This window comes from Corvus moneduloides, chromosome 5, assembly GCF_009650955.1.
Source record: "Corvus moneduloides isolate bCorMon1 chromosome 5, bCorMon1.pri, whole genome shotgun sequence".
Taxonomy (NCBI): domain Eukaryota; kingdom Metazoa; phylum Chordata; class Aves; order Passeriformes; family Corvidae; genus Corvus; species Corvus moneduloides.
The window spans coordinates 2,709,098-2,734,999 of NC_045480.1; the positions used below are offsets into that span (position 1 = coordinate 2,709,098).

Genomic DNA, 25,902 nt, shown 5'->3' on the forward strand with positions numbered 1-25,902 from the left:
GGGGTTTGATTTTGGAAGTGATCACCCATTTTAATATCAACCACTTGAGGGCACACATTTAGTCACTGGAATGAAAGCTGGGAAATAAACCTTGATCCTATAAAAGCATGCTGAAACCATGGAAAACGTGGAACGAGGAGATCAGGAAACAACAACAACAACAAAAACAGAAATTAAAAAATATTTGCCTACAAAACCACGAGGTGGGAGAGACCCTGTGTGGCACCAGGTGGACTCACCTGTATCGTCCGTCCTGCCATTGGACAGCCGGAAGGAGTTGGAGTGGCTCCCTGCCTGTTTGTATTTCTTGAACCTGCCAAAGAGAATTGGAGTGGAAAAGTCAGTAAATATCCACCAGAAAGCCCAGGTCCCCTCCCAGATGAGAGATGCCAGGGTGTCCCACACTTTCTCATGGCTTCAGGAATTAGCTGGTGGGTCCAGGAGGCTGCAGGACCTCTAAAATCCTGCCTGTGGGCAGAGCTTCTCACTGAGCACATCTGGAGCAGCTGCAGGAGCCCAGAGCGAGGTGGAAGCCAGGAGAAGCCTTAAGGGTGCTCGCTCTGGAGGACACCCCAAGGAGTTCCTGCTCCCTGGGCTGATCCTGCAGAGAACATAAAGCCCAGGTTGATCCATCCTGCAGCAAACCCCGCTCCATGTGCTTTTAACTTGGAGCAGCTGCTCATGCTCCCTTTGCCTGAAATTCAGAGATTTGCTGAATCACTGGGCAGTGAACAGAAACCCTTTTTTCCAGGGCTGGAAGCCAGGTGGGAAGGACTCAAACTCTGCTGCTGCTGAACTCCTGAGGCAAAACTCTTCTCAGGTTCACTGCTGTGAGGGCAGGCCTGGAGCCAGGAGCCAGAGGGAAGTTTTCCACTGCTAAGGAAATTGTTCTCTCTTTTTTAAATTTTTTTTTTTAAGACTTACCTAATCATCAAACTGGTGAGTAAATTAAAATGTCTACTGCAGATGAATAAAGACCCTCTTAGTTATGCTTTCAGGAGCTGGGAATGCTTCATTTTGAGCAGGGCAGATGCTTGGATTTTAAAAAATGGACCTAAGAAGGCTTTATTGTGCTGTAACTCTAATTACAGCATCACCTAACACTCCTCACAAGCTCCTGCCATTCACAGGGAAAGGTGCACAGGGACCATGTCCAGGTTTGGTACCCAAAGCAGAGCCTGGGTGTTGGATCCTGCTTGATATCAAGATGGGAATCAAGAAGTAACACATGGAAAGCACTTTGTGGCTGTGCTCAGCCTCCCTGCATTACTCAATCCATCATCTGCAGCCTCACAAGGAAATCTCACCTGCTTTTCCCCACACTGACAGGGCTTCAGTTCATTCTACCCCACTAAAATGTGACATTTTGAGAGGCAGAACAGGAATTCCCCACATGAGGAGCAGCTTTGCAGAGAAAGGAATAAGCATCATTCACCAGATAACCCCAAACATCATTTTCATTCATTGTCCTTACAGGTTTCTTTTCAAAGCACCAGCTGTGTCAGCCTTTAGCCTGGGAGACAGCACAAAAGGCTCATTCCTGTTCATTCAGGAATTGTTTCTGTCAAACAAGGGAATCCAGCATTAAAGCAGCTCTTACCTCAACATGTACAGAACAATAATAATAAATACTATGACTAGGAGGGAGGACAGGGCCACCATCACAGCTATAATTGGAGTCTCATCTGCAAGAGGAAGAGAAAGGTGTGGTTAGGGACATGAAAAACATCCAGAGCCATCATTTAACAGGGCAGAGTTCTACAATTCCTGCTTGAAAACCAATTCTGTTGATGATATTAGCAATAAAAACAGAATAAATAATAAATAGTATTAAGTGATGTTGCATTTTTTCAGTCTGAGAGTGAAGACAGCAAAGGACCTGAGTGAGCACCACGTGCCTCAGACACTCCCAGGTCAGATTAAAACCTGAAACCACCACTCAGAGCACCTCAATCTTCTCCAAGGGCTACTCACTGTGAAGCTGTGACCTTGCAGATGAAAATGGTGATGGAGAAATTTGGGACTGGGCTGTTTTGGGGGTTTTCTTCTGCACAACTGAATGTGTGCACAATGGCCCAGCAGCCACGAGTAGAAATATCCTCTGTCAGCTGGTGATCCACAAAATTTTCTGCCTGAGACTTAAGGGTCCAGAGAAGTTCCTAACAGACCCATGAGTTTGGTATAATGTGATAAGGAACTTTTTATTAACATGGGTGAAAACAGTGGCCTCTGTAGGATCCCACAGACACTACATTTGTAACACCACCACGATTTTGCTTCCAGTTCCTTGTCCAACAGGACAAGAGGGCAAAGCTTCCCGCTGCAGCTGGGATCTGAACACTCTCAGGGTGAGATTTGGTGTGAACCAGGCTGCCCAGAGGAGCTGTGGCTGCCCCATCCCTGGAACTGTTCAAGGCTGGATGGGGCTTGGAGCAACCTGGGCTAGCGGAAGGTGTCCCTGCCCATGGCAGGGGGTGGAACTGGATGAGCTTTAAGGTCCCTTCAACCCAAACCATCCCGTGATTCTGTAATTATAGAGTAATTTGGGTTGGATGTGACCTCCAAAGATCATCCAGTCCCACCCCCTACTCTTTCCTGCCTGGAAATACAGAGTTTAGACGGCAGGAGATGTCAGACACTGCCAGGCCACCGAGTGTGGCCCAATCTGGCTCCCTTGCAGAAGCTCCTCAAGGGCAGGTACCTCACAATTCCCTTGCAAAACCACTTAGATTAGTCTGAAACATTCCCATCCTCCAGACCCACAGCAGATTTTTTTCCTTTAAATAAGCCATTTGTATCCTGCGCTGGAGGTCGGTCAATCAGTGGTCGGTGCTGGCAAATCACCCAGCTGGCTTGGAAGCCAAGCAGCTCCAACCAGGGAGGAGAATGGCCCTGAAGGGCATTTTTTCACACAAATGTGGATGCCAGCCATGCCAGCTGGGGTTATTTCCATTTTTCATCAGCTCCCTCCATCTGAGAGGGCCACCACACCGTGTCTACACAGCCCCAAGAGGCTGCAGGCCACGACCCCTCTTCCCACCTTCTGTGCATCCATTTCCCTGCAGATTCCTGCTCCATGTGTCTCACCAATTTCAACCAGCAGATTTCCTTGGGTGGGGTTTATTTTGTCCATCTCTGAGCTACCCAGGGGCACTCTGATTATATTTCTGTGTTTGTCCCTCTGTGGTGTGAGGCCTGGGAAAGTTATTTCTATTAAAACATGTGATTTTTGTGTAAAGATTTCAAGGCAATGACCTAGTGTGGCAAATAAAAAAAAAATTTAAATTACCCTGGTTTTGCATGTCTTTGTCCTTTCCATTTACTGCCCTACTGCTCTGGCATCTCCCACAGCCCAAAAGGAATTTATTGGGAATTCTGCCTCCTGCACACCTCAATAGGTGCCTGAGCCTTGGCATTCCCCACCGTGACTCTTTCCAAAAGCAAGAACAGGTTGGTCTTGGCCCAACCACAGCCAGCCCTGGCCCCTCAGGGAGACCTCTGAGCACAGCCACCACCTTCATCCTGGCTGCAGGAGCGGAAGGAGAGCTGCCTTGCCAAAACCTGTGGTGTTAAGTCACTGCTGGATGACTTTTGCCTGCCTTGGCTGGAGTTAAGCTCAGCCTAACCAGTGCTGAGCCAGGCTGGAGCTGCAGGGCAGCGGTGGCTGGTGATTTGTGAGAGAGGTGTGATTTGTGGGCAGGGGTGGCTCTGGCAGCAGGATGCAGATTTGGGGGCAGGAGTGGCTCTGGCAGCAGGGTGCAGGGAGTTTGGAGGGTTTGGGGGTTTTCTTGTAGCCGTTCTTTTAACACATCTGGTGGGATGAGGAGTTGGAGCTCTCCCACTGCTAAGGGCTCACCCAGCAAAGCCCAGGCAGGAAACGAGCTGGAGGGTCCCCAGCTGCTCCCTCCCTGCCCTGCCAGCCCTGCTGAGCTGTGCCAACGCCCCCACAGCTCCTGCCCTGCTCCAGCCTCAGCCTGAGGGTTTCATGCTGGCAATTCACTTGGAAAAGGGACAAGGATTCAACCTTCAGCTCCCACTGCAGTCCAGAGCTTGGAAGGCTGGTTAAATCTCATCAGGATGGTTAAATCTTGTCCTGGCTCCTCTGAGGAGCCACCAAACCCTCCTCTGGTGCTGGGGATCATGTCCCAGCTGGAGGCAGAGGTGCTCTGTAGGGGTTTATAGGCTGTTCCCTGCAGAAGAGAGAAACCCATCCCTGCCCACAGCTGGCAACATCTGCCCACAAAACCAGTCACAGAATGGTTTGGCTTGGCAGGGACCTTAAAGATCATCCCATTCCACTCCCTGCCATGGGCAGGGACACCTTCCACCATCCCAGGTTGCTCCAAGCCTGGTTTGGACACTTCCAGGGATGAAGCAGCCACAAATCTCTGGGCATCATGTGCCAGGGCCTCACCACCCTCAGAGGGAAGAGTTTCTTCCCAATATCTAATGCAAACTTACTCTCACTTCAGAAGCCATTCCCCCTTGTCCCATCACTCTATGCTCTTGCAAAAGGTCCCTTATTAATATCAGCAATATTAACATAAATCTTTTTAGGAAGTCAGATGTATTCCTGTTTCTTGTTTCCTTGCTCTCAGGAGCAGGGATGAATGACAGCAGAGAGAGCATCAAATCAGACCTAAGCCAGGCGAGATCCGAGGGAATTACACTGAGCATTTCTACAGAGGCTTGGCCACAATTTCAAACGAGTTCCCTCGGACCTGCATCCCTTTCATTGCCTCTGCTAAATGTGTGCTGGCAGTCAGTGCTGCAGAGCATCTGCCTGTTCCCTGCACCATCAGCGGGCCGGGTGAGCCAGGCGCAGCGAGCAGCACAAGGCAGAGTTTGCAAAGCTGCAACACCCAGCTCCTTCCTCCAGGTGGGAGCCAGCCCGGCTCTGCCCGCTCCTGGAGTGCTAAAGCCATGAGTAATTGCAAATATTCTGGTAGAGATGCCAGTTTGCAGAGCTGAGAGATGGAAAAACGTCCCTGAAGTGCTGTTCTCTTACAAGAAATGGATTTGTGTTACTGCTTGCCAACAGAATGAAGGAGAATAATAATTATTCCCATCATCTGCAGGACGGGTTTGGATCAAATCACATAAGTCACAGTCAATAAAGACATTCAGGAGAAAAAAAAAACCAAAAGGAAATTTCCTGAATGGCTTCTTAGACTTTGGTCATCCAGCTCTAGGGACATGCTGACATTCTCAGAGCAGGAACAATTTGTATCTAATAGGACATGTACAAATTGGAATGGGATTGTTTCATTCTAAAAAGAAAAGCCCAATAGAAATTAAGATATCAATATCAGCATGTCACCAGCTCTTCTGAAGAGCTTGGGAGGCCTCATAAAAGCACATTTGGAAGTCCTAAGGAGAGCTCTCTGATAGCAGAACACTTCTGGAAATGTTTTTACTGAGTAAAGAGCAATGAAATATAAAATTCTTACCTCTTCTGTCAGAGTTACCTGTAGGAAAAGAAAACAAAAGTCTCTTAGCAACAAAAGGAACAAGACATTTTAGTAAGCCAGGAAGGATCAAAGACCAAGACAGGAACAAATTTAGTAACTCTGATCATCTGCCTGTAAATCTTTCCTTTAAAACACCAGCTATAAAGCCAGGATGTTAAAATGAATTTCTGAGTAAGGGAAAAGGAACAAATCCCGAGTTTTTATCAGCAGAACAGGGAGCTGAAGCCAAGCTTTAACACCAATAAACACAACTTACTGTTTAAACCCATAACCAGCAAGTCACTGGTGTAATTCATTAGCACTTAAATACCGAGAGATAACACTGGTGCATAATTTTAAGAGAGTGGCTGAGCCAAGAGTTCAATTAAGAGCAGCTGGGCTCAGGGATGGGGGCGAGGAGCATCCAAGGGAAGTCTCTACCTGCTGGGTTGGATGTCTCATCCAGAGGACACCAGAACAAACCCGTGCCAGGGAGAGCAGAGCCCGGCTCTCCTGGGGCAGTGCTGCTGGCACAGGCACCCCGTGGCCATGATCTGTGTGTGAAGAGCTGCAGTGCAGGGCTGAGGACAATCCTGGTGGGTTTGGACGTGGAGGAACTGCCTGTACAACGTGTGACCTTGTGCCTCAGTCCCCTTTGTGAGCACCACTTAATTCTTCCATGACTAGCACCTGCATTTCCCATTAAATCCAATGGCAAGGGCAGCCCTAGCACTGATTTTGCCCCTTGACAAATTACTTGAGATAAAGGAAGAAGTAGGTTTGGTCATTTGTTCTCAGGGCTGCCATCAAGTGAGAAGCCACTTCTGGCCTTGATGGTGCAATGGCCAACGTGTCATGGTAACCCAAGTCACAAAAAGGCAGAAGACACACAAAAATAATAAATTCAGTCCCTCCCCACCCCCAGCAGACATCATAATACAAAATCCAGGTATTAGCAGCACTTAAGGCTTTTGCCTCCATCTCTCTCATTTGAAGGCTACATTTATTCCAAACTTGCCCCAAACTTGTGTCTAAGGCTATGCTGGACTCCTTCACGTTGCAAAAAAGGATTCCTGCTGGGAAGGAAGCTGGATGAGCTCAGGGGTGGCAGAACACTACGAAAGCTGAGTTGTGAACTTCCTTCAGCCACATCCCTTCCTCTGCTGGTAGCAAAGACAACTTCACTGCAGCTTCAGGGGCTGTGGCTTCCAAAGATTCCCAGAGGAAGAGGGCACACACATCTCACGGACGTGCAGAGACACCCAACAACCCTTGGGAAATTGGTTGAGGAATATACACTTGACACCTTCCTGCACTAACTCCACCATTATCTTGTTTCAGCGTTTCCTACCCCACCACCAAGTCATCAATCCTGCTTTCCCACTAAATCCCAAGGTCTAGCAGGCACTGCCATCTTCCTGTTGCAACTTGGAGACATGCAGTACCAAAACTGGGTCTCAAACAATACAGTGAGCAAGCCATGGCTGAAGAGTCACAGCTCAGCAAAGATTTCTGGTCACCGCAGCCTCTTTTTGCCTGATTTTTCACTCTTAACCTGCACTGAGCAGCCAAACTACACTTCATGGGGCCACTTTCCTGATGTGCCAAGAGGGGAATGAGATCAGGATGGCATCAGAGACAACTCTCTCTCATCTGGACTTTTCAAAGATTAAAATCACCCAAGTAATGGGTAAAAATGATAATGTAAGGAGAGAATCAGAGAATAGCTTGGGCTGGAAGCAACGATTCTCTAGTGCATCTGTGGATATCTTTCACTAGATAATCTTGGCCTAACCCTTTGGTCAGATAAATCTCTTCTGATCTGGGCCATTCAGGGAGTTCTATTGTTTCATATCACCATGGAATTGGCCCCAAAGTGGTTTTTTGCTCCATTTTGCTCAGCAAAGCAAAAGAAGAGCAAAGAAACAAACCCAGAGGCAGGGTGGCCTGGAGAAGAAGAGGTGGGGGAGGTGCCTACCATTGTGGGAAGCAGAAGAGGTCTCCTGTGTTGTCACCACCATGCTGAAATTCCTCTCTGTCGTCTCTGCCTCCGTGCTGGGGACAGTGGTGCGTGGAGCCGACGGCGTCACGCTGGGGAGCAGGGACAGGGCTGGAGGCACAGGCACGGTTGTCCCCGGGGTGGAGGAGATGTTGAGGCTGCCAGTGGTGGTGCTGGGGGAGATCCTGGCAGCTGTGGTTGGAGGAGGCTTTGGCGCCGTGGTAGAAACAGTCCCTGGAGTGCTCATGTTGAGCCTGTTCGTGCTCGGTGTGGTCCCATCCTCAGGACCTGGTGTGGGAGCTTTGGTGGGGCTCCTGGGGGAGGCGGACACTGTTGTGGGTGGCTCTGAGAAGGGAAAAGCACAGGGGAACCTCTGTGAGATTCTTTTCTGTGACACTGAGGGGTTTAGATGCTGAAAATTCATGTGACTGCAACTGTAAGGATAAAACAACCAACAAATCCCGAGCGCAGGACAGGGAATGTCCTGCACAGCAGGTGATGCAAATGTCATAAAAATATAACCTCAGCAGGTGCTATTGATGGGGAGGTACAAACATTAGAGCCCCTGGACGTGAGGATCAGTATCAGTCAGGGGTAAAACCTGTGGGCCCCATTTACGAGCACCCGAAGCTCACCAATACCCTCTTTCCAATACTTTATGTTACAGCTACGTGGAGGGCAGGAGGAATAAGACACTGAGCATGTTCACCCTCACTCCTCTGATCCTAAAGATGGGATAAAGGAGAGATGAGGAGCACAGCTTACCTGTTGTAACGTTGTTAGCACCTACACTTATCAGGCCACTTCCGAGCAAAAGGAGAAAGAACCACAAATCCATGTTGACCTGGGGAGGAAAGCACAGAACACTTATTTAAACCCTCAGGCAATATCATCCCAAAATAATCCAAGGTGGGGGACGTCGCTGTGCATCTTGTAGAGCTGGGAGGGAGGAGTGGAAGCGTGGCTGGAGTCCCTGCAGGCATCTGGAGGGGAAGGATTTATGGGTGTGTTCATATGACCCCAATGGGAGAGCACATGGAGAGATCCCAGTCTGGTGGAGCAGCAAAGGTGTCCATGGAAGAAGCAGGGAATGGGTGAACTGTGGGAGAGCATGAGAGGAACAAGCTGAGCACTAAAACCAAGTATCTGGTCTTAAAGGAGATTAATAAATTCTTCATATAGTGGTCTGCAAATGACTGCACTTTGAGCAAACTCAAGTGAAATTTAGGTGAAGACCACGGCAAAGAGCCTGGATTCCAAACTCCCCAGAATCAGAGGCAGGAATGACGGAGAGGTCAGCTCCCCCTGGCTCACTGACACCTGAAATGTAACTGGGCAGGGGCAGAACACTCAGCTCCACTCAAACCCCGTTGGATTCCCTGTGTGTGTGGACAGAACAAACACCCACAAACAATCCAAGAAGATCAGCAAGCTCAGGCTGCACACCAGTACTGTACGTGCTTCCCAGGAAACGTCCAGCAAAATTACAGGACGATGACATCAGTAAAATCATTTCCCCCCAGCCCTTTTAAATACAAGATTTTTATGCTGATTTCTTTCCTCTGGAGACCTCAGAAAGCTCCTGCTATCATTATCTCCTCCCAAACACCTACGGATCCAGAGGCCCAGAGCTGTGAGATATCATCGTGCTGGCCAGGACAGAGCCCAGAGCTGCCAAGCCCAGACCAGCATGTGGCCACAGGGCCTCCCAAGGATGCGCAAATACCTCTCCTCTGCTCCGAGCCCAGAGAGGGCTCAGAAACAGCTCTGCTCCGTGCCATGGGCCGGAAGCTGCCACACGACTCCCATCCTTCAGGCTTTTGTCCCGTGTCCAGTTGCATCTCCAGGATCTCCCCGGAGAGAGCTGCGAGATCTCGCTGCCAAGTCAACCTGAGGTGCTGCCAAGAATGGGTTTTATTCCCTCCCCCTCTAATAGATCTTGTGTTGTTTGTGCTTCTTCTATTCATTTAAATCTGCTTCATCTAGACCCATCCCAAACTCCGGGCAGAAGGACAACGCTGAAGTCATCCACGCGCTGGAAACGGTATCAGCAATACAAGATCCTCCCACCCCACCCAGGAGTATCCTCCCACCAGCACCACCTACTTACATGTTTTTCCTCCCCCTCCAAAAGAAAACCTGGCAAAAATCGACCTCACTCAGTGACCAAAAGGTCAGACAAACCCTGAACCAGAAGGAAACCAAGCTCTGGAGATAAGAGCCTTCCGTAGGCTCCGTCCGTGGCCAGCCCTGCTGCTGCAAGCTGTGCAGGGCTTTCTCCAAGGGTCCCACTGGTGTGAGCAGTCAGCATTCCAGAGAGTTTCATCACCAGTTAAAATATCTGTCTGCATGAATTTGAACTGATTGAGTCCTCCTGTCACTGGTGAGAGCAGCACTGGTCCTGCAACGCCTCCCCCAGGCTACGCTCTAGGGTGGGATGTGGGGAAAAACCCACGACCAGTAGTTGGATGGTTTGATGACATGTTCCACTCTTGCTGATTAACACACCTCACAGCCACCTGCCAGAGTCTGAGATGAGCCTGGTCTACACAGGTTTGGCTTTGGGGAGAAAATCCAGTATTTATAAGGAATAAATTCTTCCCTGTGAGGATGGGGAGGCCCTGGCACAGGGTGCCCAGAAAAGCTGTGGCTGCCCCTGGATCCCTGGAAGTGTCCAAGGCCAGGTTGGACAGGGTTTGGAGCAACCTGGTCCAGTGGGAGGTGTCCCTGCCCATGGCAGGGGTTGGAACTAGATGGTTTTTAAGGTCCCTTCCTACCCAAACCATTCCGTAACTCTATGATCTTTGTAACTCGCTGCAGGAGGCAGGTTGTCCAAGCATTCCACTACAGAATCCAACAGAAATAAGGTGCTCATCCTGACGGGACCCGCCTGCAAAAGCAGGAGGAAGTTAAGCCCACACTGAAACTCCAGAGAATGGAAATGAAGGCACTAAGATGCTCTGAAAACCTCACAAGGGCTGACGAAAGCACCAAGGTCTCATCATCACAACCACTTCCTTCGCTGGGAGCCCATCACTGCCACAGCAAGGACACAATGGCAAGGGAAAGGGAAAGGCTTTGATCTTCGGGAAATACTGCTAGGAAAAAAGTGACCACTTGCTGTATTTTGATGAATATTTGCACAGAAACACCATTCACGAAGGTGGATGTGGCTCCTTTCTGTTTCCCCAACTTGTTTCTCAAAGCAGGAGTTCCCTTTCATTTGGGGTCCCCATCCATTTGGGATCCCCATTCACTTGGGATCCTGTTCACTTGGGATTCCCATTCCTTTTGAATTCTGCTCATTTGGGATTCCCATTCATTTGGGGTTCTGTTCGTTCGTGATCCTGCTCATTTGGAATCCCATTCGTTTGGCACTCCCATTCATTTAGTATCCCATTAATTTAGGGTCCCTAATCACTTGGGGTCCTCATTCATTTGGGATTCCATTCATGTAGGATTCCCATTTATCTGGGATCCCACTCATCCCATTTCTACTCCCGTTCCAGGCAAGCTGTGCCAGAGCCTCCCCATATCCTCACCACACCTTCCCTTGATATCAAAGCAGCACACAGAGGGTGGGAGGAAAGAAGGAAAAGCTGTGAATCTTTTCTCTGCTCCCTATTATAGGGAAATAACCCACAAAGGATAAAAGAGCTTGGGCTTATTTCCATGTCAGTGATTGCTACATGGATGAAAGCTACAGGAGATGCCTGGACTAGCTGAGAAGCCCCTTTGGGATGGTGGGATGATCACAGAATCATTTAGGTTGGAAAAGACCCTTGAGCTCATCAAGTCCAGTCATCGACGAGGGTCCCTCCTTCGCTGAGCTGGCAGCGCAGCTCTGATGCCCTGGGATTACATCAGCGGGCAGGGAGCTCTAAACCCCCCTTGATTCTACATTTAATCAGTTCATTGATCCATGAGTGGATTGCAGGAGGAGGAAAGGCTTGGCAAGGGGAGATAATGCTGGATTTCCCTGAGCCTTGCCCCGCTTTCGTGAACGGAGCTGGATGCGGGCGGTCCACGCAGAACCTGAGTTTTTATGGCTTTATTGCTGTGACTGTCAGAAGGAACAGGATGCTGGGAGCATCCCAGCTTGCCGTGCACATCATTACCCAAAAATCCAAATCCCGGGAGCTGCTCCTGTGACCGGCAACCTGCTGCCAGAGCTGCTTTATCACCTTAAAACCGGATCTGGAGCAGGGAGCAGGCAAAGAGCCCTGCGCCAGGGGAGGGCTGTGCCAGCCCAGCTCGCAGTTCCCAGCCCTTGCTCTTAAACGCTCCCTATTCCCAAAAGCAGCATAAATAAATGCCAGTGGTTCGCTGTTCCCCGCTCCTTAACATAAAAGGCCTTGGGAGTCCTACCCCAAAGCTGGAGAAACCCGAGTCTCCCTTCCCCCTCGGCTCCCTCCCTGCTGGTTTCGGAAACGGAGAGGAAATACTTGTAATGTTATCAACATAAACACAGCTCTTGGCCGGCTGCAACATCCTGCGAGCTCTGCAGAAAAACACCCTGACGTCAGGGCGCCGGCTCTGCCCAGGAGAAAGGAGCCGGCTCCGGCACTGCTGCTCCAGAGGGTCGGGATGCTCGGCATCGTGGCTTTGTTTGAAACCTTCTTTTTCAAAGATCAGGGCAGGAAACCTTGATAATTGTCACTGATGTGCCCATAAATATTATATATATCTGTATTTTTATATAGATAGATATGTATATATATATGTGTGTACATATATAGATAGTGCATGTGCACTGCACTCTTCCATAAACTGCTCGGGATCTTCCTTATAGGAAAGGCTGGATTTTAAGCTGCAGGATGTATGTTTTAAAAGAAGCAGATCTTGTCAAGATGATTGATGCCGGAGGGGGCAAAAAATAAAGGAAATAATCTCTTTATAAAGTAGTAAGTGGCTTCAAAATGCGTGCGCTGGTGCTACAGCGGGGGTCAGGCTGCAGGATCACCCCGCCGCGCTTCCAGAATGCAAAGAATTAGTGTTTATGGCTGCAGAAACTGCCCAGATCCAACCCGGATACAGCCGTCCACAATCAAAGGCAGGATTTACCCCCACCTCTGACATATTCCTAATTCCTGGAAAATGAGGCAATCTTTTTCTGTGTGCAGTGCGGAGACACAACCTGAATTCTAACCAGCTTTCCCGGGACCCCAGCAATCTCTGCTGTCATCAGGAGGATGCTGAAAGGCAGTGGCTCAACTGAGACTGCCTGACTGCCTCATGCTGGCTCCAACTGCAGTGAAAAATAATATTCAGTTTTCCTTTTTATTTGTTGGCAGGGGGAAAGGGTGCAGAACTGGGAGCAAGGTTGGCTCTTTGAAGCAGCTCACAGTAGGGCGAGAACAAGTATGAGCATAAAGAAAGGGGAAAAAGGTCATTTTTTTATTCTTTTTGGTGGCAGCAAGCCATCACCATGGCTCAGCCACCCTGGAAAACAAACCTGTCGTTCCCTCTCCCCCTCCCTGCTCCTTTAAAATCCTGTTTGTGGATTTCCAGCCTCTCACTGGAGCTGCGATCCACGGCAGAGTAGTTTGTCCGACAGCAGGGCGACTTCATCATAACCCCAAACCTCTCGTGTTGGATGAGATGCAAAGGATGTAAAAACACACATGGAACAGCCGAGGGCTGCGGCGAGCTGGCCATCACAGGGAGAGAAGAATTGAATTTGGGGAGGAAAAAGGGTTTTGTTGCACTAAAGCGCAGTGACTAATTCCTCGCATGTGTCTCCGAAGCTGAAGCAAGGCCTTTGGTGTGTCACTGAACATTATTCCCCCACCCTCTGCTTTTCCACTCTTCACCAGAAAAGATGAATCACAGCAGCCATTCACCCTTTCTGAAAATCCATTTAGTTTTCTTCTTTTTTCTTTTTTTCTTCTTTTAAATAAACAGGCGGCTTCCACACGAGCGACAGCCCCTGAACGGAACAGGGCAGGAGGAAGAGGATGAGCCTGTGGGAAGGGCCTGGAGCGTGGCTTTCTCCACCCACTCAACCTTCCACAAATCACTGCTTTCCTGCACATCAGGATTTGCTCATGGCATAGTTTGGAAGGCACCTTAAAGACCATCCAGTTCCAACCTCCTGCCATGGGCAGGGATACCTTCTACTATCCCAGGCTGCTCCAAGCCCCATCCAGCCTGGCCTTGGACACTTCCAGGGATCCAGGGGCAGCCACAGTTTCTCTGGGCACCCTGTGCCAAGGCTTTAACAACCTCACACTAATGAATTTCTTCACCTAATTCTGCCTTCTGGCAGTGTGAAGCCATTTCACCCTGTCTCATCACTCCAGGCCCTTGTCCCAAGTCCCTCTCCAGCTCTCCTGGAGCCCCATTAAGCACTGGAAGGTGCTTGAAGGCCTCCCTGGATCCTTCTCTTCTCCAGGGAACACTCCCAGCTCTCCCAGCCTGGCTCCAGAGCAGAGGGGCTCCAGCCCTTGGAGCATTTTCACATCCTTCAGTCCAACAGGTGAGCACACACTCATCTTACCAAGAGCACAGTACGTGCAAGGAGGGAACCACCTGGATTTCTGGTCACCCAGAAATATCTGTCACTGTTAGGATGATGATAAAAACTGCTGGTCTAAACCAGGATGAGCCTTTCCTGTGGATATGAACTTTAGTGAGATGTTATCCCACCCCACAGTGATCCTCTCTCAAAGCCCCCCTGGCAGCAGGAGTCACCTGTGCAAAGCCATCGTGGGGGGATGGAGAGGATCAGGTGTTCACCAGCCAGAACATGGAAGGAGGTTCCCCAAGCAGGTCCAGGGAGGGGATCCTGCCCCTCTGCTCAGCACTGCTGAGGCCACACCTGGAGCAGCGGGTCCAGTTCTGCCTCCCCAGGACAGGAGGGACATGGACAGACTGGGGAGAGCCCAGTGAGGGGACTGGAGCATCTCTGCTCTGAGGAAAGGCTGGGAGAGCTGGGGCTGCTCAGCCTGGAGAAGAGAAGGCTCCAGGGGCCTCATCCCTGTCCATCGACACCTGCAGGGAGGGTGCAGAGAGGATGGAGCCAGGCTCTAGCCAGTGGTGCCCAGGGACAGGACAAGGGGCCATGGGCACACACTGACCACAGGAGCGTCCCTCTGAACATCAGGGAACACGTTTTGGCTGTGGGGGTGACCAAGTGCTGGCACAGGTTGTCCAGGGATGTGGAGTGTCCTTCCTTTGAAAGATTCAAGATTTGTCTGGACACTGTCCTGTGCAACCAGATCTGGCAGCTCTGCTGGTGTGGGAGGTTGGATCAGGTAACTTCCAGAGGTTCCTTCCAAAGTCTATCACTGTGATTCTGTAACTGACTGTCCTGCAAACTTTTCAAAAAGCAAAGCTGCTGGGATTGAAGCTCATAGTGGAATAAGAAAGCACCCAGCACTGAGTAGGAGATCCCTACACTGTGCAGGCTGTTGGAAGGGATACCCAAGGATCACCAAGTCCAACTCCTGATCCTGCACAGGACAACCCCAAAAATCACACCATGTGCCTGAGAAAAATCACACCATGTGCCTGAGAAAAAATCACACCATGTGCCTGAAAGCATTGTCCAAACACTTCTGGAACTGAAAAATAAACTGATGAGATTTTCAGCAAAAAACCCCAGAGAAAAACAATAAATGTGGGTGTTTTTGGGACATGAAATAGTTCAATTTCCTACAAAGATGCAGAAATGTTGACAGTGGGTACCAGTCACTGAACCACAGAATGGTTTGGTTTGGAAGGGACCCCAAGGATCATGCAGTTCCAACCCCCACAATTCCTCCTCTGTAACTGGCACGTCAGACCTTACCCTTCTGTATTATCTTGCTTTTAGGAAAGAAATTTGTCCCTGTATGTTTAAAAACAAGCAAATACTAACAAAGAGCCTACAGACTTGATGGTCTCATGATAAAATTATGGACGTAAAAGCCAGGGGATGAGGCTCCATCCCTGGATGAAGCCAGGAGCAGATCTGCGGCACATCTAAGACCAAGGCCCTTGAGGATCCTTGTCCATGGAGCTGCACAGAAGAGCACCCTTGTCACAGCCTGGAAACTGCCCGAGGTGCCTCAGAGGGGAAGCACTACAAATACAAATTATTTTCCTAATAATAATTTTACTAATAACTCTCATAATTAGAACAGGTTTAATTCGCCCTCAGCCACTCTTTTCTCCTGGCGCCACAGATGTGTGATCGTGGGAATATGTGCCAGTTGCTACTGCAGAATAAACTGGGATGGCTTGGGGAATAAATTATGGATGAGACAGAGGGGATGAAAAGCTTCCTGGGTTTGTAGCAGTGGAGAATGACCAGCTGGAGAGGGCTTCCCAAAGGACAGAGCATCGAGGTGGGACAGGTGAGAGCAAGAGAAGGGGAAGTTTTGAGAAGGAGAGCAGAGAGCTAAGCTTGAGGGAGCTGTGAGAGCAGGGAGGAGGAAGGTGAAGGACAAACTCCAAGCTGTCACCACGAGGAAGGTGCTGGGACTGGAGGGCTTTTTGCTGCAGGTGAGGGATGGGAGGCATCAGAAGCTGTGCTGCAAAAGGAAGAGGGAGGTGAGACCTCCTCTGGGATGATTAACACAGATCTGCTGAAGAAACGCCCTCAGAGCTTGTAAAAACCCCTGGCTAGTATAAGACCACTCTCCTGGTGTCCTTTCCCCATGGGATCAGCACTGCAGCTGCAACACGGCACTGGGAAGTGGAGAACAACCACCAGAGAGGCACGGGAGAAGCTGGCTCAACTCATTATTCAAAATCCTTAATTAATAATCAAAACAAAAAAAGTCAAGGCACACAGGAACATATTTCCTTAAATATTCCATTCTAGGGTGTCCCCTCCCAAGTCCCAGGCGTGTACAAAGGAAACACGAGCACAGTTCACATTTCAGCTATGAAAAGGACTGGTTGCTTTTGATGCAGGAGTCAGGATGAAGGATGGCCATTATTCAGCATGACAACATCCCTACCTAGCAAGATGCCTCTCGGAGAGAGAGAGGACGGTGCGTGGGGAGGAGAAATGAGGCTTAAAATAAAAGAAACCGCCCCCCCCCCCCCAAAAAAAAAAAAAAGCCCAGTGTTTGAGCTCAGCCCTTTCTGCAGGACCGGGATGAAGTCCCAGCTCCACACCAAGATTGAGCCGGGAGCGTTCAGGCACTGAGGGCTCGGAGCATCCTACTCAAAACAAAGGTGTCGGAGGGGATCACTCGCATGACAGCCTTAAAATCTCATTACAGAGGCTCAGCCCCAATTAAAACGCATGCGTTCGGTCATGCAGCTTAATCTCCGTGGTTGTGCTTACCCTGAAATCCACCCGGGACACCTGTAGGTGCGGGGAGCAGCCAGCCCGTCCCACGGAGCAGCCCCCGGGCTAAGAAAGTGCCGCGGAGCCGTGAAATCACCGCTTTACCTGCGGTAATTCTGCACCGCTGCTCAGTTCAGCCCTGTTGCCACAGTAACACTTGTGGTGTAGCCGAGATCACTGATTATGAAACTAGGAAAAAAATCAGAGGCTGCTAATTAGGATATACTCCAGTTCTCCAAAAGCTCCATATTAATGACATTACGATTGCGAGCGCAGGGAAAACAGACGCCAGGAAGAATCACCTCGGTCAGCACCCACGGCCAACAGCTGCTTTTCGGGGCTTTTCTTATAGGCAGGTCTTAAAAATTCAGCCTGAAAATTCCCTGTAAAATCGACTTGTTTTCCTCCTCTTTGAACAAACGTGCAAGACTCGGTGGAACAGTCTTTACTCTTTACATATATTTGCATGTATTAGACTGGAGGGAAAAAAAAAAGGTTGAGGATGAGGTACAAATGGTGACAGCCGGAGCGGGGCCAGGGATGCATCCCCTGCATCTCTCATTAACTGTGTTTTTCTGTTCTCCAGAGAAACCAAAATCATGATTTTACCAGTGGCTGTGAGGGTTTATAAACAAGGTTTGCAAACGAGGGGAACTGGATTTGAAGCGTTTTCCTCCCTGACTTTTGTGAGTGCCAAAAGCATTGTGAGGCACGTCTTCTGCTGAAGGCTTCAAGCTGAAAAGTCTGACTGGAGCAGTTGTGCTGCCAGACACAACTGTTTTTCAGCACAATCCACAAATAAGACATCGGAGCGTGTTTCCAGGTGGAAGGAAAATTGCCTGACAGGTATTTCTGGAGCTGCAAGCCCAGAGAGATGCTGCCTTAAAAAGTCAGCTCACCAAAATGCCACGATTTTTCCATTTTCTTGGATGACCAATCCAGCGAGTGGATGAAATGGTGCTGAACGTGTGGGGCCAGGGAAAACTGAGCCCATGGATTTTATAGAGTTTGAAGAGCTTCCTATCCTGGAAGTGTCCAGTGCCAGGTTGGATGGGGCTTGGAGCAACCTGGGCTAGTGGAAGGTGTCCCGGCCCATGGCCCAGGGTGGAACGAGATGGTCTTGAAGGTCCTGTCCAACCTGGCCTTGAGCACTTCCAGGATGGGGCAGCCACAGCTTCCCCAGGCAACCTGTGCCAGGATTTTACCACTCTCATTGTAAAAAACGTTCCTTACATCCAGAACTTGGAGAAGAACTGGAGACACACATTTTTTTTCTCCTGCTTTGAGGCAGGAAAATAAGTGAGAATAATTTTTTTTCTCCAGCAGCATCACCTAAAGCCTTGAAAGCACAGTCCCCCCCACTCACAACTGCACGAAGAAGCAATTTCTTCTCCCACTCACCAGCAATACTGGGGAAGTGTTAGATGGAGTGTTAATTACCTATAAATGTGATTTATGAGCTGGAAACAATACAAGACACCCACCAACCACCACATACGAGCAACTGGCCAAGCACGAGGGCAGCCGGTCCTGGGCGGACTGGGATTGGCACATTGCAGATAACAAATTAACACAACCAGTGGGATTCAGCTGCCATTGATGGTTTAGTTGGAGGCATTATTTCCAACCTTTTAATAGGCTTATTTACAGGAATTAGTCCTTTAATTCCATGTGCTCGTGTATCCAGTGCAGTATAAGCCGGCTGGATGCGACCACAGAGAGAACATCTGCTTTTGTGAGCATTTAGGGAAATTATTGCCAATTACAGGGACGGCAGGTGAGGGCAGCTGGGGAGGGACAATCTGCCAGGAGGGATGAGGAGCATTGCTAGAAGCTGATGTGAGCAGGAAGTTCTCTGGGAACATAAATATCTCAGCAAAAAGGAGCTATTGCCCAGAGTGCCACCAAAATACCCTCAGCAAGGAAAGGATTTCCACGGCCTGTGGAGCTTTGGGGTGATCCCTGTTATCATTCACACTGTCAGCATTTTCAGCAGGTCAGTGTCCCAAATATTTCTTCTCATCAGCCCATGCTCCTGAAAACTGACCACACTCTGCTTGCCTCTAGTGGTTCTATTTCCACCCTTTTCTTTTCTTTTCTCTTCTCTCTTTTTTTTTTTTTCTTTTCTCTTTTCTTTTCTTTTTTCTTTTCCTTTTTTCTTTTCTTTTTTTCCCCATCTGTTTTCTACCAATTTTTCTAATCTGCCTTTTCTTCACCTGTTTTCCTTTCCATCTTCCATGCCCAAGAGGGGTGTCCTCGTTTAAGGCAAAGCGATGCTGTAGGCACAGGTCACGGAGCCAAACCAAGCTGGGCACCTTCTATCATTGCTACTGCTATAAACACATTATATAAAAATATATTTATGGATGTGACCAGAAGGTCAAGGGAGGAGATTCTGCCTCCAGTGCTGTGTCCAGCTCTGGGACCCCCAACATCAGAAGGACGTGGAGCTGCCGGAGCAAATCCAGAGGAGGCCATGGAGATGCTCCAAGGGCTGGAGCCCCTCTGCTCTGGAGCCAGGCTGGGAGAGCTGGGGGTGCTCACCTGGAGAGGAGAAGGCTCCAAGGAGAGCTCAGAGCCCCTTCCAGAGCCTAAAGGGGCTCCAGGAGAGCTGGAGAGGGACTTGGGACAAGGGATGGAGGGACAGGACGCAGGGAATGGCTTCCCACTGCCAGAGGGCAGGGATGGATGGGATACTGGGAAGGAATTCTTCCTTGCGAGGGTGGTGAGCCCCTGGCACAGGGTGCCAGGAGAAGCTGTGGCTGCCCCTGGATCCCTGGAAGTGTCCAAGGCCAGGCTGGATGGGACTTGGAGCAGCCTGGGACAGTGGAAGGTGACCCTGCCCACAGCAGGGGGGTGGAATTGGATGAACTTTAAGGTTCCTTCCAACCCAAACCATTCTGTGATTCGATGATTCTGTGATTATGTATCTACAAATGTATTATAAACCTAATACAATAGAGCCACTACAAATTATAAACCCAATAAAAAACTAAATAAACCTACCATAAACCCAGTATCACTGCAATAAACATATTTCCTGCTGACACAAGATTGTAAGAACCAGTCCTAAACACCACAGTGGGTTCAAGCCCCTGCTGATACGGACACAAAACCTAATGTTCAGTAGTTCTGAAAAATATATAATTAAAATGCAGCTTCTTATCTTTGAAGTGATTAACCAACATCCTGGGATGACTGACTTTTAGCCCTCCCATGTTATTCACAATTCATCCTCTATTTTCATCTCCCCAACAAAAGGCTGAACTCAACTGTATTATTGTCAGCCTGGGCTTTTATCTCCAGCCTTCGAAGCGGCCAAGGCATGGGACAGAACAATGGCTCTCACAGGAGAACAAATACAATCTGAACAAAAATACCCTGTTGCTAAGGTCTAAACCAGCCTTTTTTTGGGCACAGCCGGGTAGCTGGGAATTCCAGAGAACCCTATATAAAAAAAAAGGGAGAATTAGGACTCGGATAGGGAAGGTAACCTGACACTCAGCACTGCTGTGCTCTTCCCTCCAGGATGGCATTTAAAATAAGAGTATCACATAAAACCAAAGCCCATGGTTGGGAGGAAAGCTGAAGTTGGAGGAGCGAGCCCAGAGGTCCATGGAGGTGTTGGCCCACACAGCCATAGTGCAGATGTTGGGCAGATCCAGCTGGGACCTCCTCTCCAGAAAAGCCCTGGCCCCAACCACAATGATTTCTCTTGTGAAATCCACCCCAAAAGCAACTGCAGAGCAGCTGTGTGTGGTTTCTGCATCCTCAGCCAAGGGAGCAGCACCTGCTCCTGCTTTTGGGGTTCAGCAGAGAAATGGTCCTCCCCAGCAGTGTCTGGGCAAGGAACTGAGTCTGGCTGTGGCGTCCTCCCCACTAAACACAAGGGTTTCCAGCAGCAACGTGGATCTGGGGTCAGGAGTAACCCCAAGATCAGGAAAAGCACGACTGACAGCCCTGGCAAGGTGCTGCAGGGTGGGATATTGGGTGAGGGGACAGCACAGCCTTGGTGGTCCACAGAGGCCACCAGCCTCCATGACCAGCCCACCATCCTCCCCCTCTAGATGGAGCTGCAGGAGAAGCCTGAGGTCCCTCCCTAAAGTGGAGGTGGATGCACCCCATCATCTCCAAGAACAGAATCACAGGATGATGGAATGGTTTGGGTTGGAAAGGACCTTAAAGACCATCCAGTTCCACACCCTGCCATAGGCAGGGACACCTCCCACTACCCCAGATTGCTCCAAGCCCCGTCCAACCTGGCCTTGGATACTTCCAGGGATAGCCACAGCTTCTCTGGGAAATCCATTCCAGGGCCTCATCACCCTCAAAGGGAAGAATTCCTTCCCAATATCCAACCCTGCCCTTTGTCAGTTTGCAGCCATTCCCCCTTGTCCTGTCACCTGCAGCTCAGTGCTAGAAAAGAGAACAAGTTCCTGAGGCAATTACATGAAAACCAGCAAATTACCAGTTTAATTATTTCTTCCTGCCACATACCAGTAAAATGCCCATCATGGCAAATCAAAAAATACAGAGCCTCCCAAAATAATGCTCCCGTCCTTTGGTGAGGCAGTTCTGTGCTGAAAACCTGCTCAAAAGCCTAGAAGAGCTGCTGTGCTCAGGGGCACCACGGCGGCAGCAGCTGCCGGAAGGAACAGCTTCTCTGAAGTGTTTGGAGATTGTGTTTGCACTGGGACCACAAATATTTTTGGACACACGTAGGCAGCGGTGAAGAGATGAATCCTGGCCATTTCACGCGCAAAACAAAACACAAAGAGGGAATTTCAAGTTTCCTTGATGACAGCAGAGACTGGATGCATGTAAAAGAGACAACAGAGTCAAGGTAACACTGGAATTCAGTTTTTATGGCCCGTTTTGCTTTTTCCCCCAATAAATGAGTTCTCCCTGAGCAGCCATTAAACATCACCATTTGTCACTTAGATTTTAGTGATATGAAAATAAACATTAAGAGGCTACGACAGAGCTGAAATCCCCCTGCATTAGGCACCTAAGCCAAACAAAATTATGCTGAATTAAATTAATTTCAGTCCCATCCGGAAGGACAGAGCCCTCCACTCAGATTAAATCATTCCAACAGCAATGAAGACGCCAGCACCCGAGACATCTCCATCCTTGAAAGTCTTTGCTGTTCCTTTTAAAAGGCTTTGAAAAGCAGCTTTACTACAAAAACACCCATTTCCATCAGGCCCTGGATAGCAGCATAATACACAGAAGGCTCCTCAGTGTTGCTGTTAAATAAGAGACCCCCCAAACCAGGCATTAAATGGTACAGGAGCTCCCACACAACAGAGAGGGCTTTCTGTGCCTGCACAGACACAACACAAAGTCTGTTGCTCGAGACCAGGACGGTGTTTGGCGGCGCAAGAGCCCGGCCTGACAAACTCATCTCGTTTTTGCAGAGTCATGGCATGTTTGGGTTGGAGGGGCCTTAAAGACTATTCAGTTTCACCTCCCTGACATGGGCAGGGACACTTCCACTAGACCAAGTTGCTCCAAGCTGGTCTTGAAGACTTCCAGGGATCCAGAGGCAGCCACAGCTTCTCTGGGCATCCTGTGGCAGGGCCTCACCATCCTCACAAGGAGAAATTTCTTCCCAATATCCCATCTAACCCTGCTCTCTGGCAGTGGGAAGCCACTCCCTGTGTCCTGTCACTCCAGGCCTTGTCCAAAGTCTCTCTCCAGCTCTCCTGGAGCCCCTTTAGGCTCTGGAAGGGGCTCTGAGCTCCCCCAGGATCCTTCCCTTCTCCAGGTGAACACCCCCAGCTCTCCCAGCCTGGCTCCAGAGCAGAGGGGCTCCAGCCCTTGGAGCATCTCCATGGCCTCCTCCGGACTCGCTCCAGCAGCTCCACGTCTTTCCTGTACTGAGGATCCCAGAGCTGGACACAGCACTGGAGGTGGAGCACCTTGGGAGCAGAGTAGAGAACAGAATCCCCTCACCTGACCTGCTGGCCACCCTTCTTTGGACACAGCCCAGGGTATAATTCTCTTCCTGGGCTGTGAGCTGGCTCATTTTTCATCCACCAACACCCCCAGATCCTTCTGGGCAGGGCTGCTCTCAATCCACTCATCCCTCAGTCTGTTCTGATCCTGGGAATGCCCCCATCCAGGCACAGGACCTTGCACTTGGCCTTGTTTAACCTCATGAGGATCACGAGGCCCCTCTTCCCCAGCCTGCCAAGGTCCCTCAGCATGGCATCCTGTCCCTCAAGTGAATCACCTGCACCTCTCAGCTTGGTGCCATCACTTTTGACTCCATGCCATGCACCCTGAGGCCATCTCGGCTCAAATCCTCCTTGTTGCCCTTAGTCCAAACCAAATCCAGTCCAATCCTTCAGTGGCACACATCCATCTCCGAGCTGTGCCCTGTCCCAAATCAGACACATTCCTGGATGATTATCTATGGGATTGGTTCATCCCAAATGGGTGATGTAGCACCCCAAGCCATCCTGTCCTTGTACAGCAATGGGGGGACACGAGTGCTCAGTTGAAGAACCCCTGCAATCCTTCCATAACCAAATGCAGGGATGTACCAAAGAGGAGGGAGAAAAGGAGACGTCATTTTGGGATGTGCACAAGGCTTAAAACCAAAATCCTACAGATGGAAAAGGGGCAACATCTAACAGACAAAGAAAGCAAAAGGGATGTTACAAGCGGTCAGTTCATTACAGGGCCATTTTTGGACACAGCAGTGCTGGGTTAATGGTTGGACTCAATGATCTGAGAGGTCTTTTCCAACCTAACTGAGTCTATGATTCTATTTCTACCTTAATAACACCCTCAGACTGGGGCACCGTTCTCGAAGGAACCATCTCCAAAGAATTTCAGAGATCTAGACGTGATTTCCAGAAGTGCCTTGACTTAAATATGAACCAACAGGCCTCTACTCCTCTGTGGAGTACTTTCCTCTACTCCTCTCCCCCACAGCTTTACAGGCATCCCATGGGTTCTGGCTGTGATTTGCCTGGCTTTAAAACCCACGTTCTCCAGATGTTATGGGATCTCTTCACATGCTCTGTACATCCCTGATGCTCTGATGTACAAATGCTTGTACAATTACACGTTTGGATGCTGACTGCTCCCCACCTCCCACTCTGGAAGCTGCAGGAAAAGCAGACCTGGAGTCTTCGGAAAAAAATGGTGCCATCTTCATCCTCAATTAATGAATTATCCCATCAGGAGCACAAGAAAGGGATTAGCTCTGAAGTGCCCCCTGGTTGCTTTGCTGAAGGAAAGCCTCATATCTCCACCACCACTTTGCAGAGGATGACAATGAAGACAAAGGATTCTTGAGTGGAATTCTGACCCCCTCCCAGCTCCAAAGCAGTCAAGATGACAGGTATAGCTCAGCCTCTAAAGCAGGTTTTGCACTATTGGAAAAGACTGGAAAGAGAGAGCACAGGGCAAAGCAGAGCAGTATCTGCTCTCTCCAGGTGGCCTTTCCTGGCAGCAGAAGGGCATTTCAGGTGTGGGATACTCTTAAACCACCTGGAGGAACCAGTTATTCATGGCAGATGCTAAGATAGTTATTAAGAGTCCAGGAAGGAACATCAACAGTGAGATACTTTTAATCCTTGCTGGTGTGGACTGGAATTAAAATTAATGAGTTTGAAATGAATGGCCACTCATCCCAACTCACACCCCAACACATCTCTGGCTGTGACATTAAGGTAGAGACTGAATTAATCCAACACCATCTTCCCCCTGGCCTATTTGGGCACAGAGATAAGACCCCCAAAAATACCTCACAATATCCAGCCTGGTGGCACTGCCATAGGCTGGTTTTTATCCCCACCACTGATTCTCCCCCTGCTCCAGAGGACACTCTGAGGGACAGGAGAAGCTGTAGCATCTCTGAAAGCTGCTTTAGTACAAAGGGAAGGACCTGGAGGGAAGGGAAGGAAGGTTTCAGATTTGGTTGAAGGATGCAGCTGTTGCTGAGCAGCTTTAACTCCTCTCATCCCAGATTAGCTCCTCGGAACTCACCAGGAACTTTCCAGCTGTTTCACTTGCTGGAACGATGCCACATTTGTGTGTCAGACTAAACATCTGTGCTTTTAAGCCCGGGATTTTCAGATCAGACCTATGTGTTTGGAGGGGGAAAATAACAACACAAACTGTCTGTTAGGGCAGTGCCATTGAACAGAGCCACCATTATTTCTTTCTCCCCATCCCCCACATGACCCCTCCTCTTCTCCCTCCACAGGCAAAGCGGTTCAACAGATTTCAGGAAAATGCAGAGAAAAACAATATTGTACATTTTCTGTGGTCAGTCTTTTCCTGTTAAGTCAGAGAGGAGCTACCAGAAACACAGCCTGCAGTTGGCATCTTCTCCTCCTGCTTCACCGCTTCAGGGGAGCACCCAACCTGGGATCTGGGGTTTGAGCTGGGTATCCCAGTATGAACTGGGAAAGGGTGCTGGTTTACCCCATGGGTGTGTGCAGTCATGTGTTTCCATTCCTGCTCTTACAGGGCACCCACTGGAAGAGATGACAGGATCCCTCCAGTTTTTGGCTTTTGGTGCTCCACCAGCTCCACATCATCCCCTTTTCCACCCTCCCAGCTCTCCATCAGCCCTCACTACTGGAGCAGCCTTTGGCCCCTGCTGACACCCATCCCCACCCTCACTTGAAGACAGGAGTTAAGTACTTCTGTGTTGACAGCTGGCTCTAAAGTATCTCAGATGGTCAGTACAGCCGTGGGGACCATGATCTGTGTTTCTGGTCTGATCCCCCACTTGAGGGGCACCCCATATTCCACCATCAGCATCATCTCATGCCTCAGCATCTTTGTTCTCTCCCCTCACCTCCCTCGCAGGGAAGAATTTCTTCCCAATATCCATCTAAACCTGTCCCTGCCACCAAGCACCACCCCAGGCTTTTCCCTGTGTCCCACAAGACCCTCACGGCCCAACAGCATTTTTGTTTGGGGCTTTTGCTTCTTTTCCATTTCAAAAGACCTGAGATATTACAAGAGCTGGCACATGGAACACCAAAATTGGGGGTTTAACAGCCTGGCAGGTAAAAACCATGAGTCACAAAGCATAGGAGCACTCAGGGACATCAAATTGCACAAGCCCTGCAGTAAAAGGAGGACTCGGTGGGGCAGAAGAAGGGAAATCTGGCGCCTCTTGTTTACACCCAGTGGGTCCC

The 25,902-nt window shown here is 49.5% G+C and overlaps 1 protein-coding gene across 3 annotated transcripts in view; it reads right to left on the reverse strand.

Moving 5' to 3' along the window:
• Positions 1 to 25,902, reverse strand: part of PTPRA (protein tyrosine phosphatase receptor type A) — a 114,911-nt gene that overhangs the window by 14,456 nt on the left and 74,553 nt on the right. For 2 of the 3 annotated variants that reach the window (XM_032108794.1, XM_032108795.1), the window contains 5 exons: positions 8,215 to 8,293; positions 7,429 to 7,794; positions 5,451 to 5,468; positions 1,601 to 1,685; positions 240 to 313 (listed from right to left, as the gene is read on the reverse strand). In XM_032108794.1, coding sequence (XP_031964685.1) covers positions 240 to 313; positions 1,601 to 1,685; positions 5,451 to 5,468; positions 7,429 to 7,794; positions 8,215 to 8,293 — 622 coding nt within the window. Of the gene's footprint in view, positions 1 to 239; positions 314 to 1,600; positions 1,686 to 5,450; positions 5,469 to 7,428; positions 7,795 to 8,214; positions 8,294 to 16,729; positions 16,919 to 25,902 lie in introns of those variants that run through there. The other variant, XM_032108796.1, reaches the window with a different exon arrangement.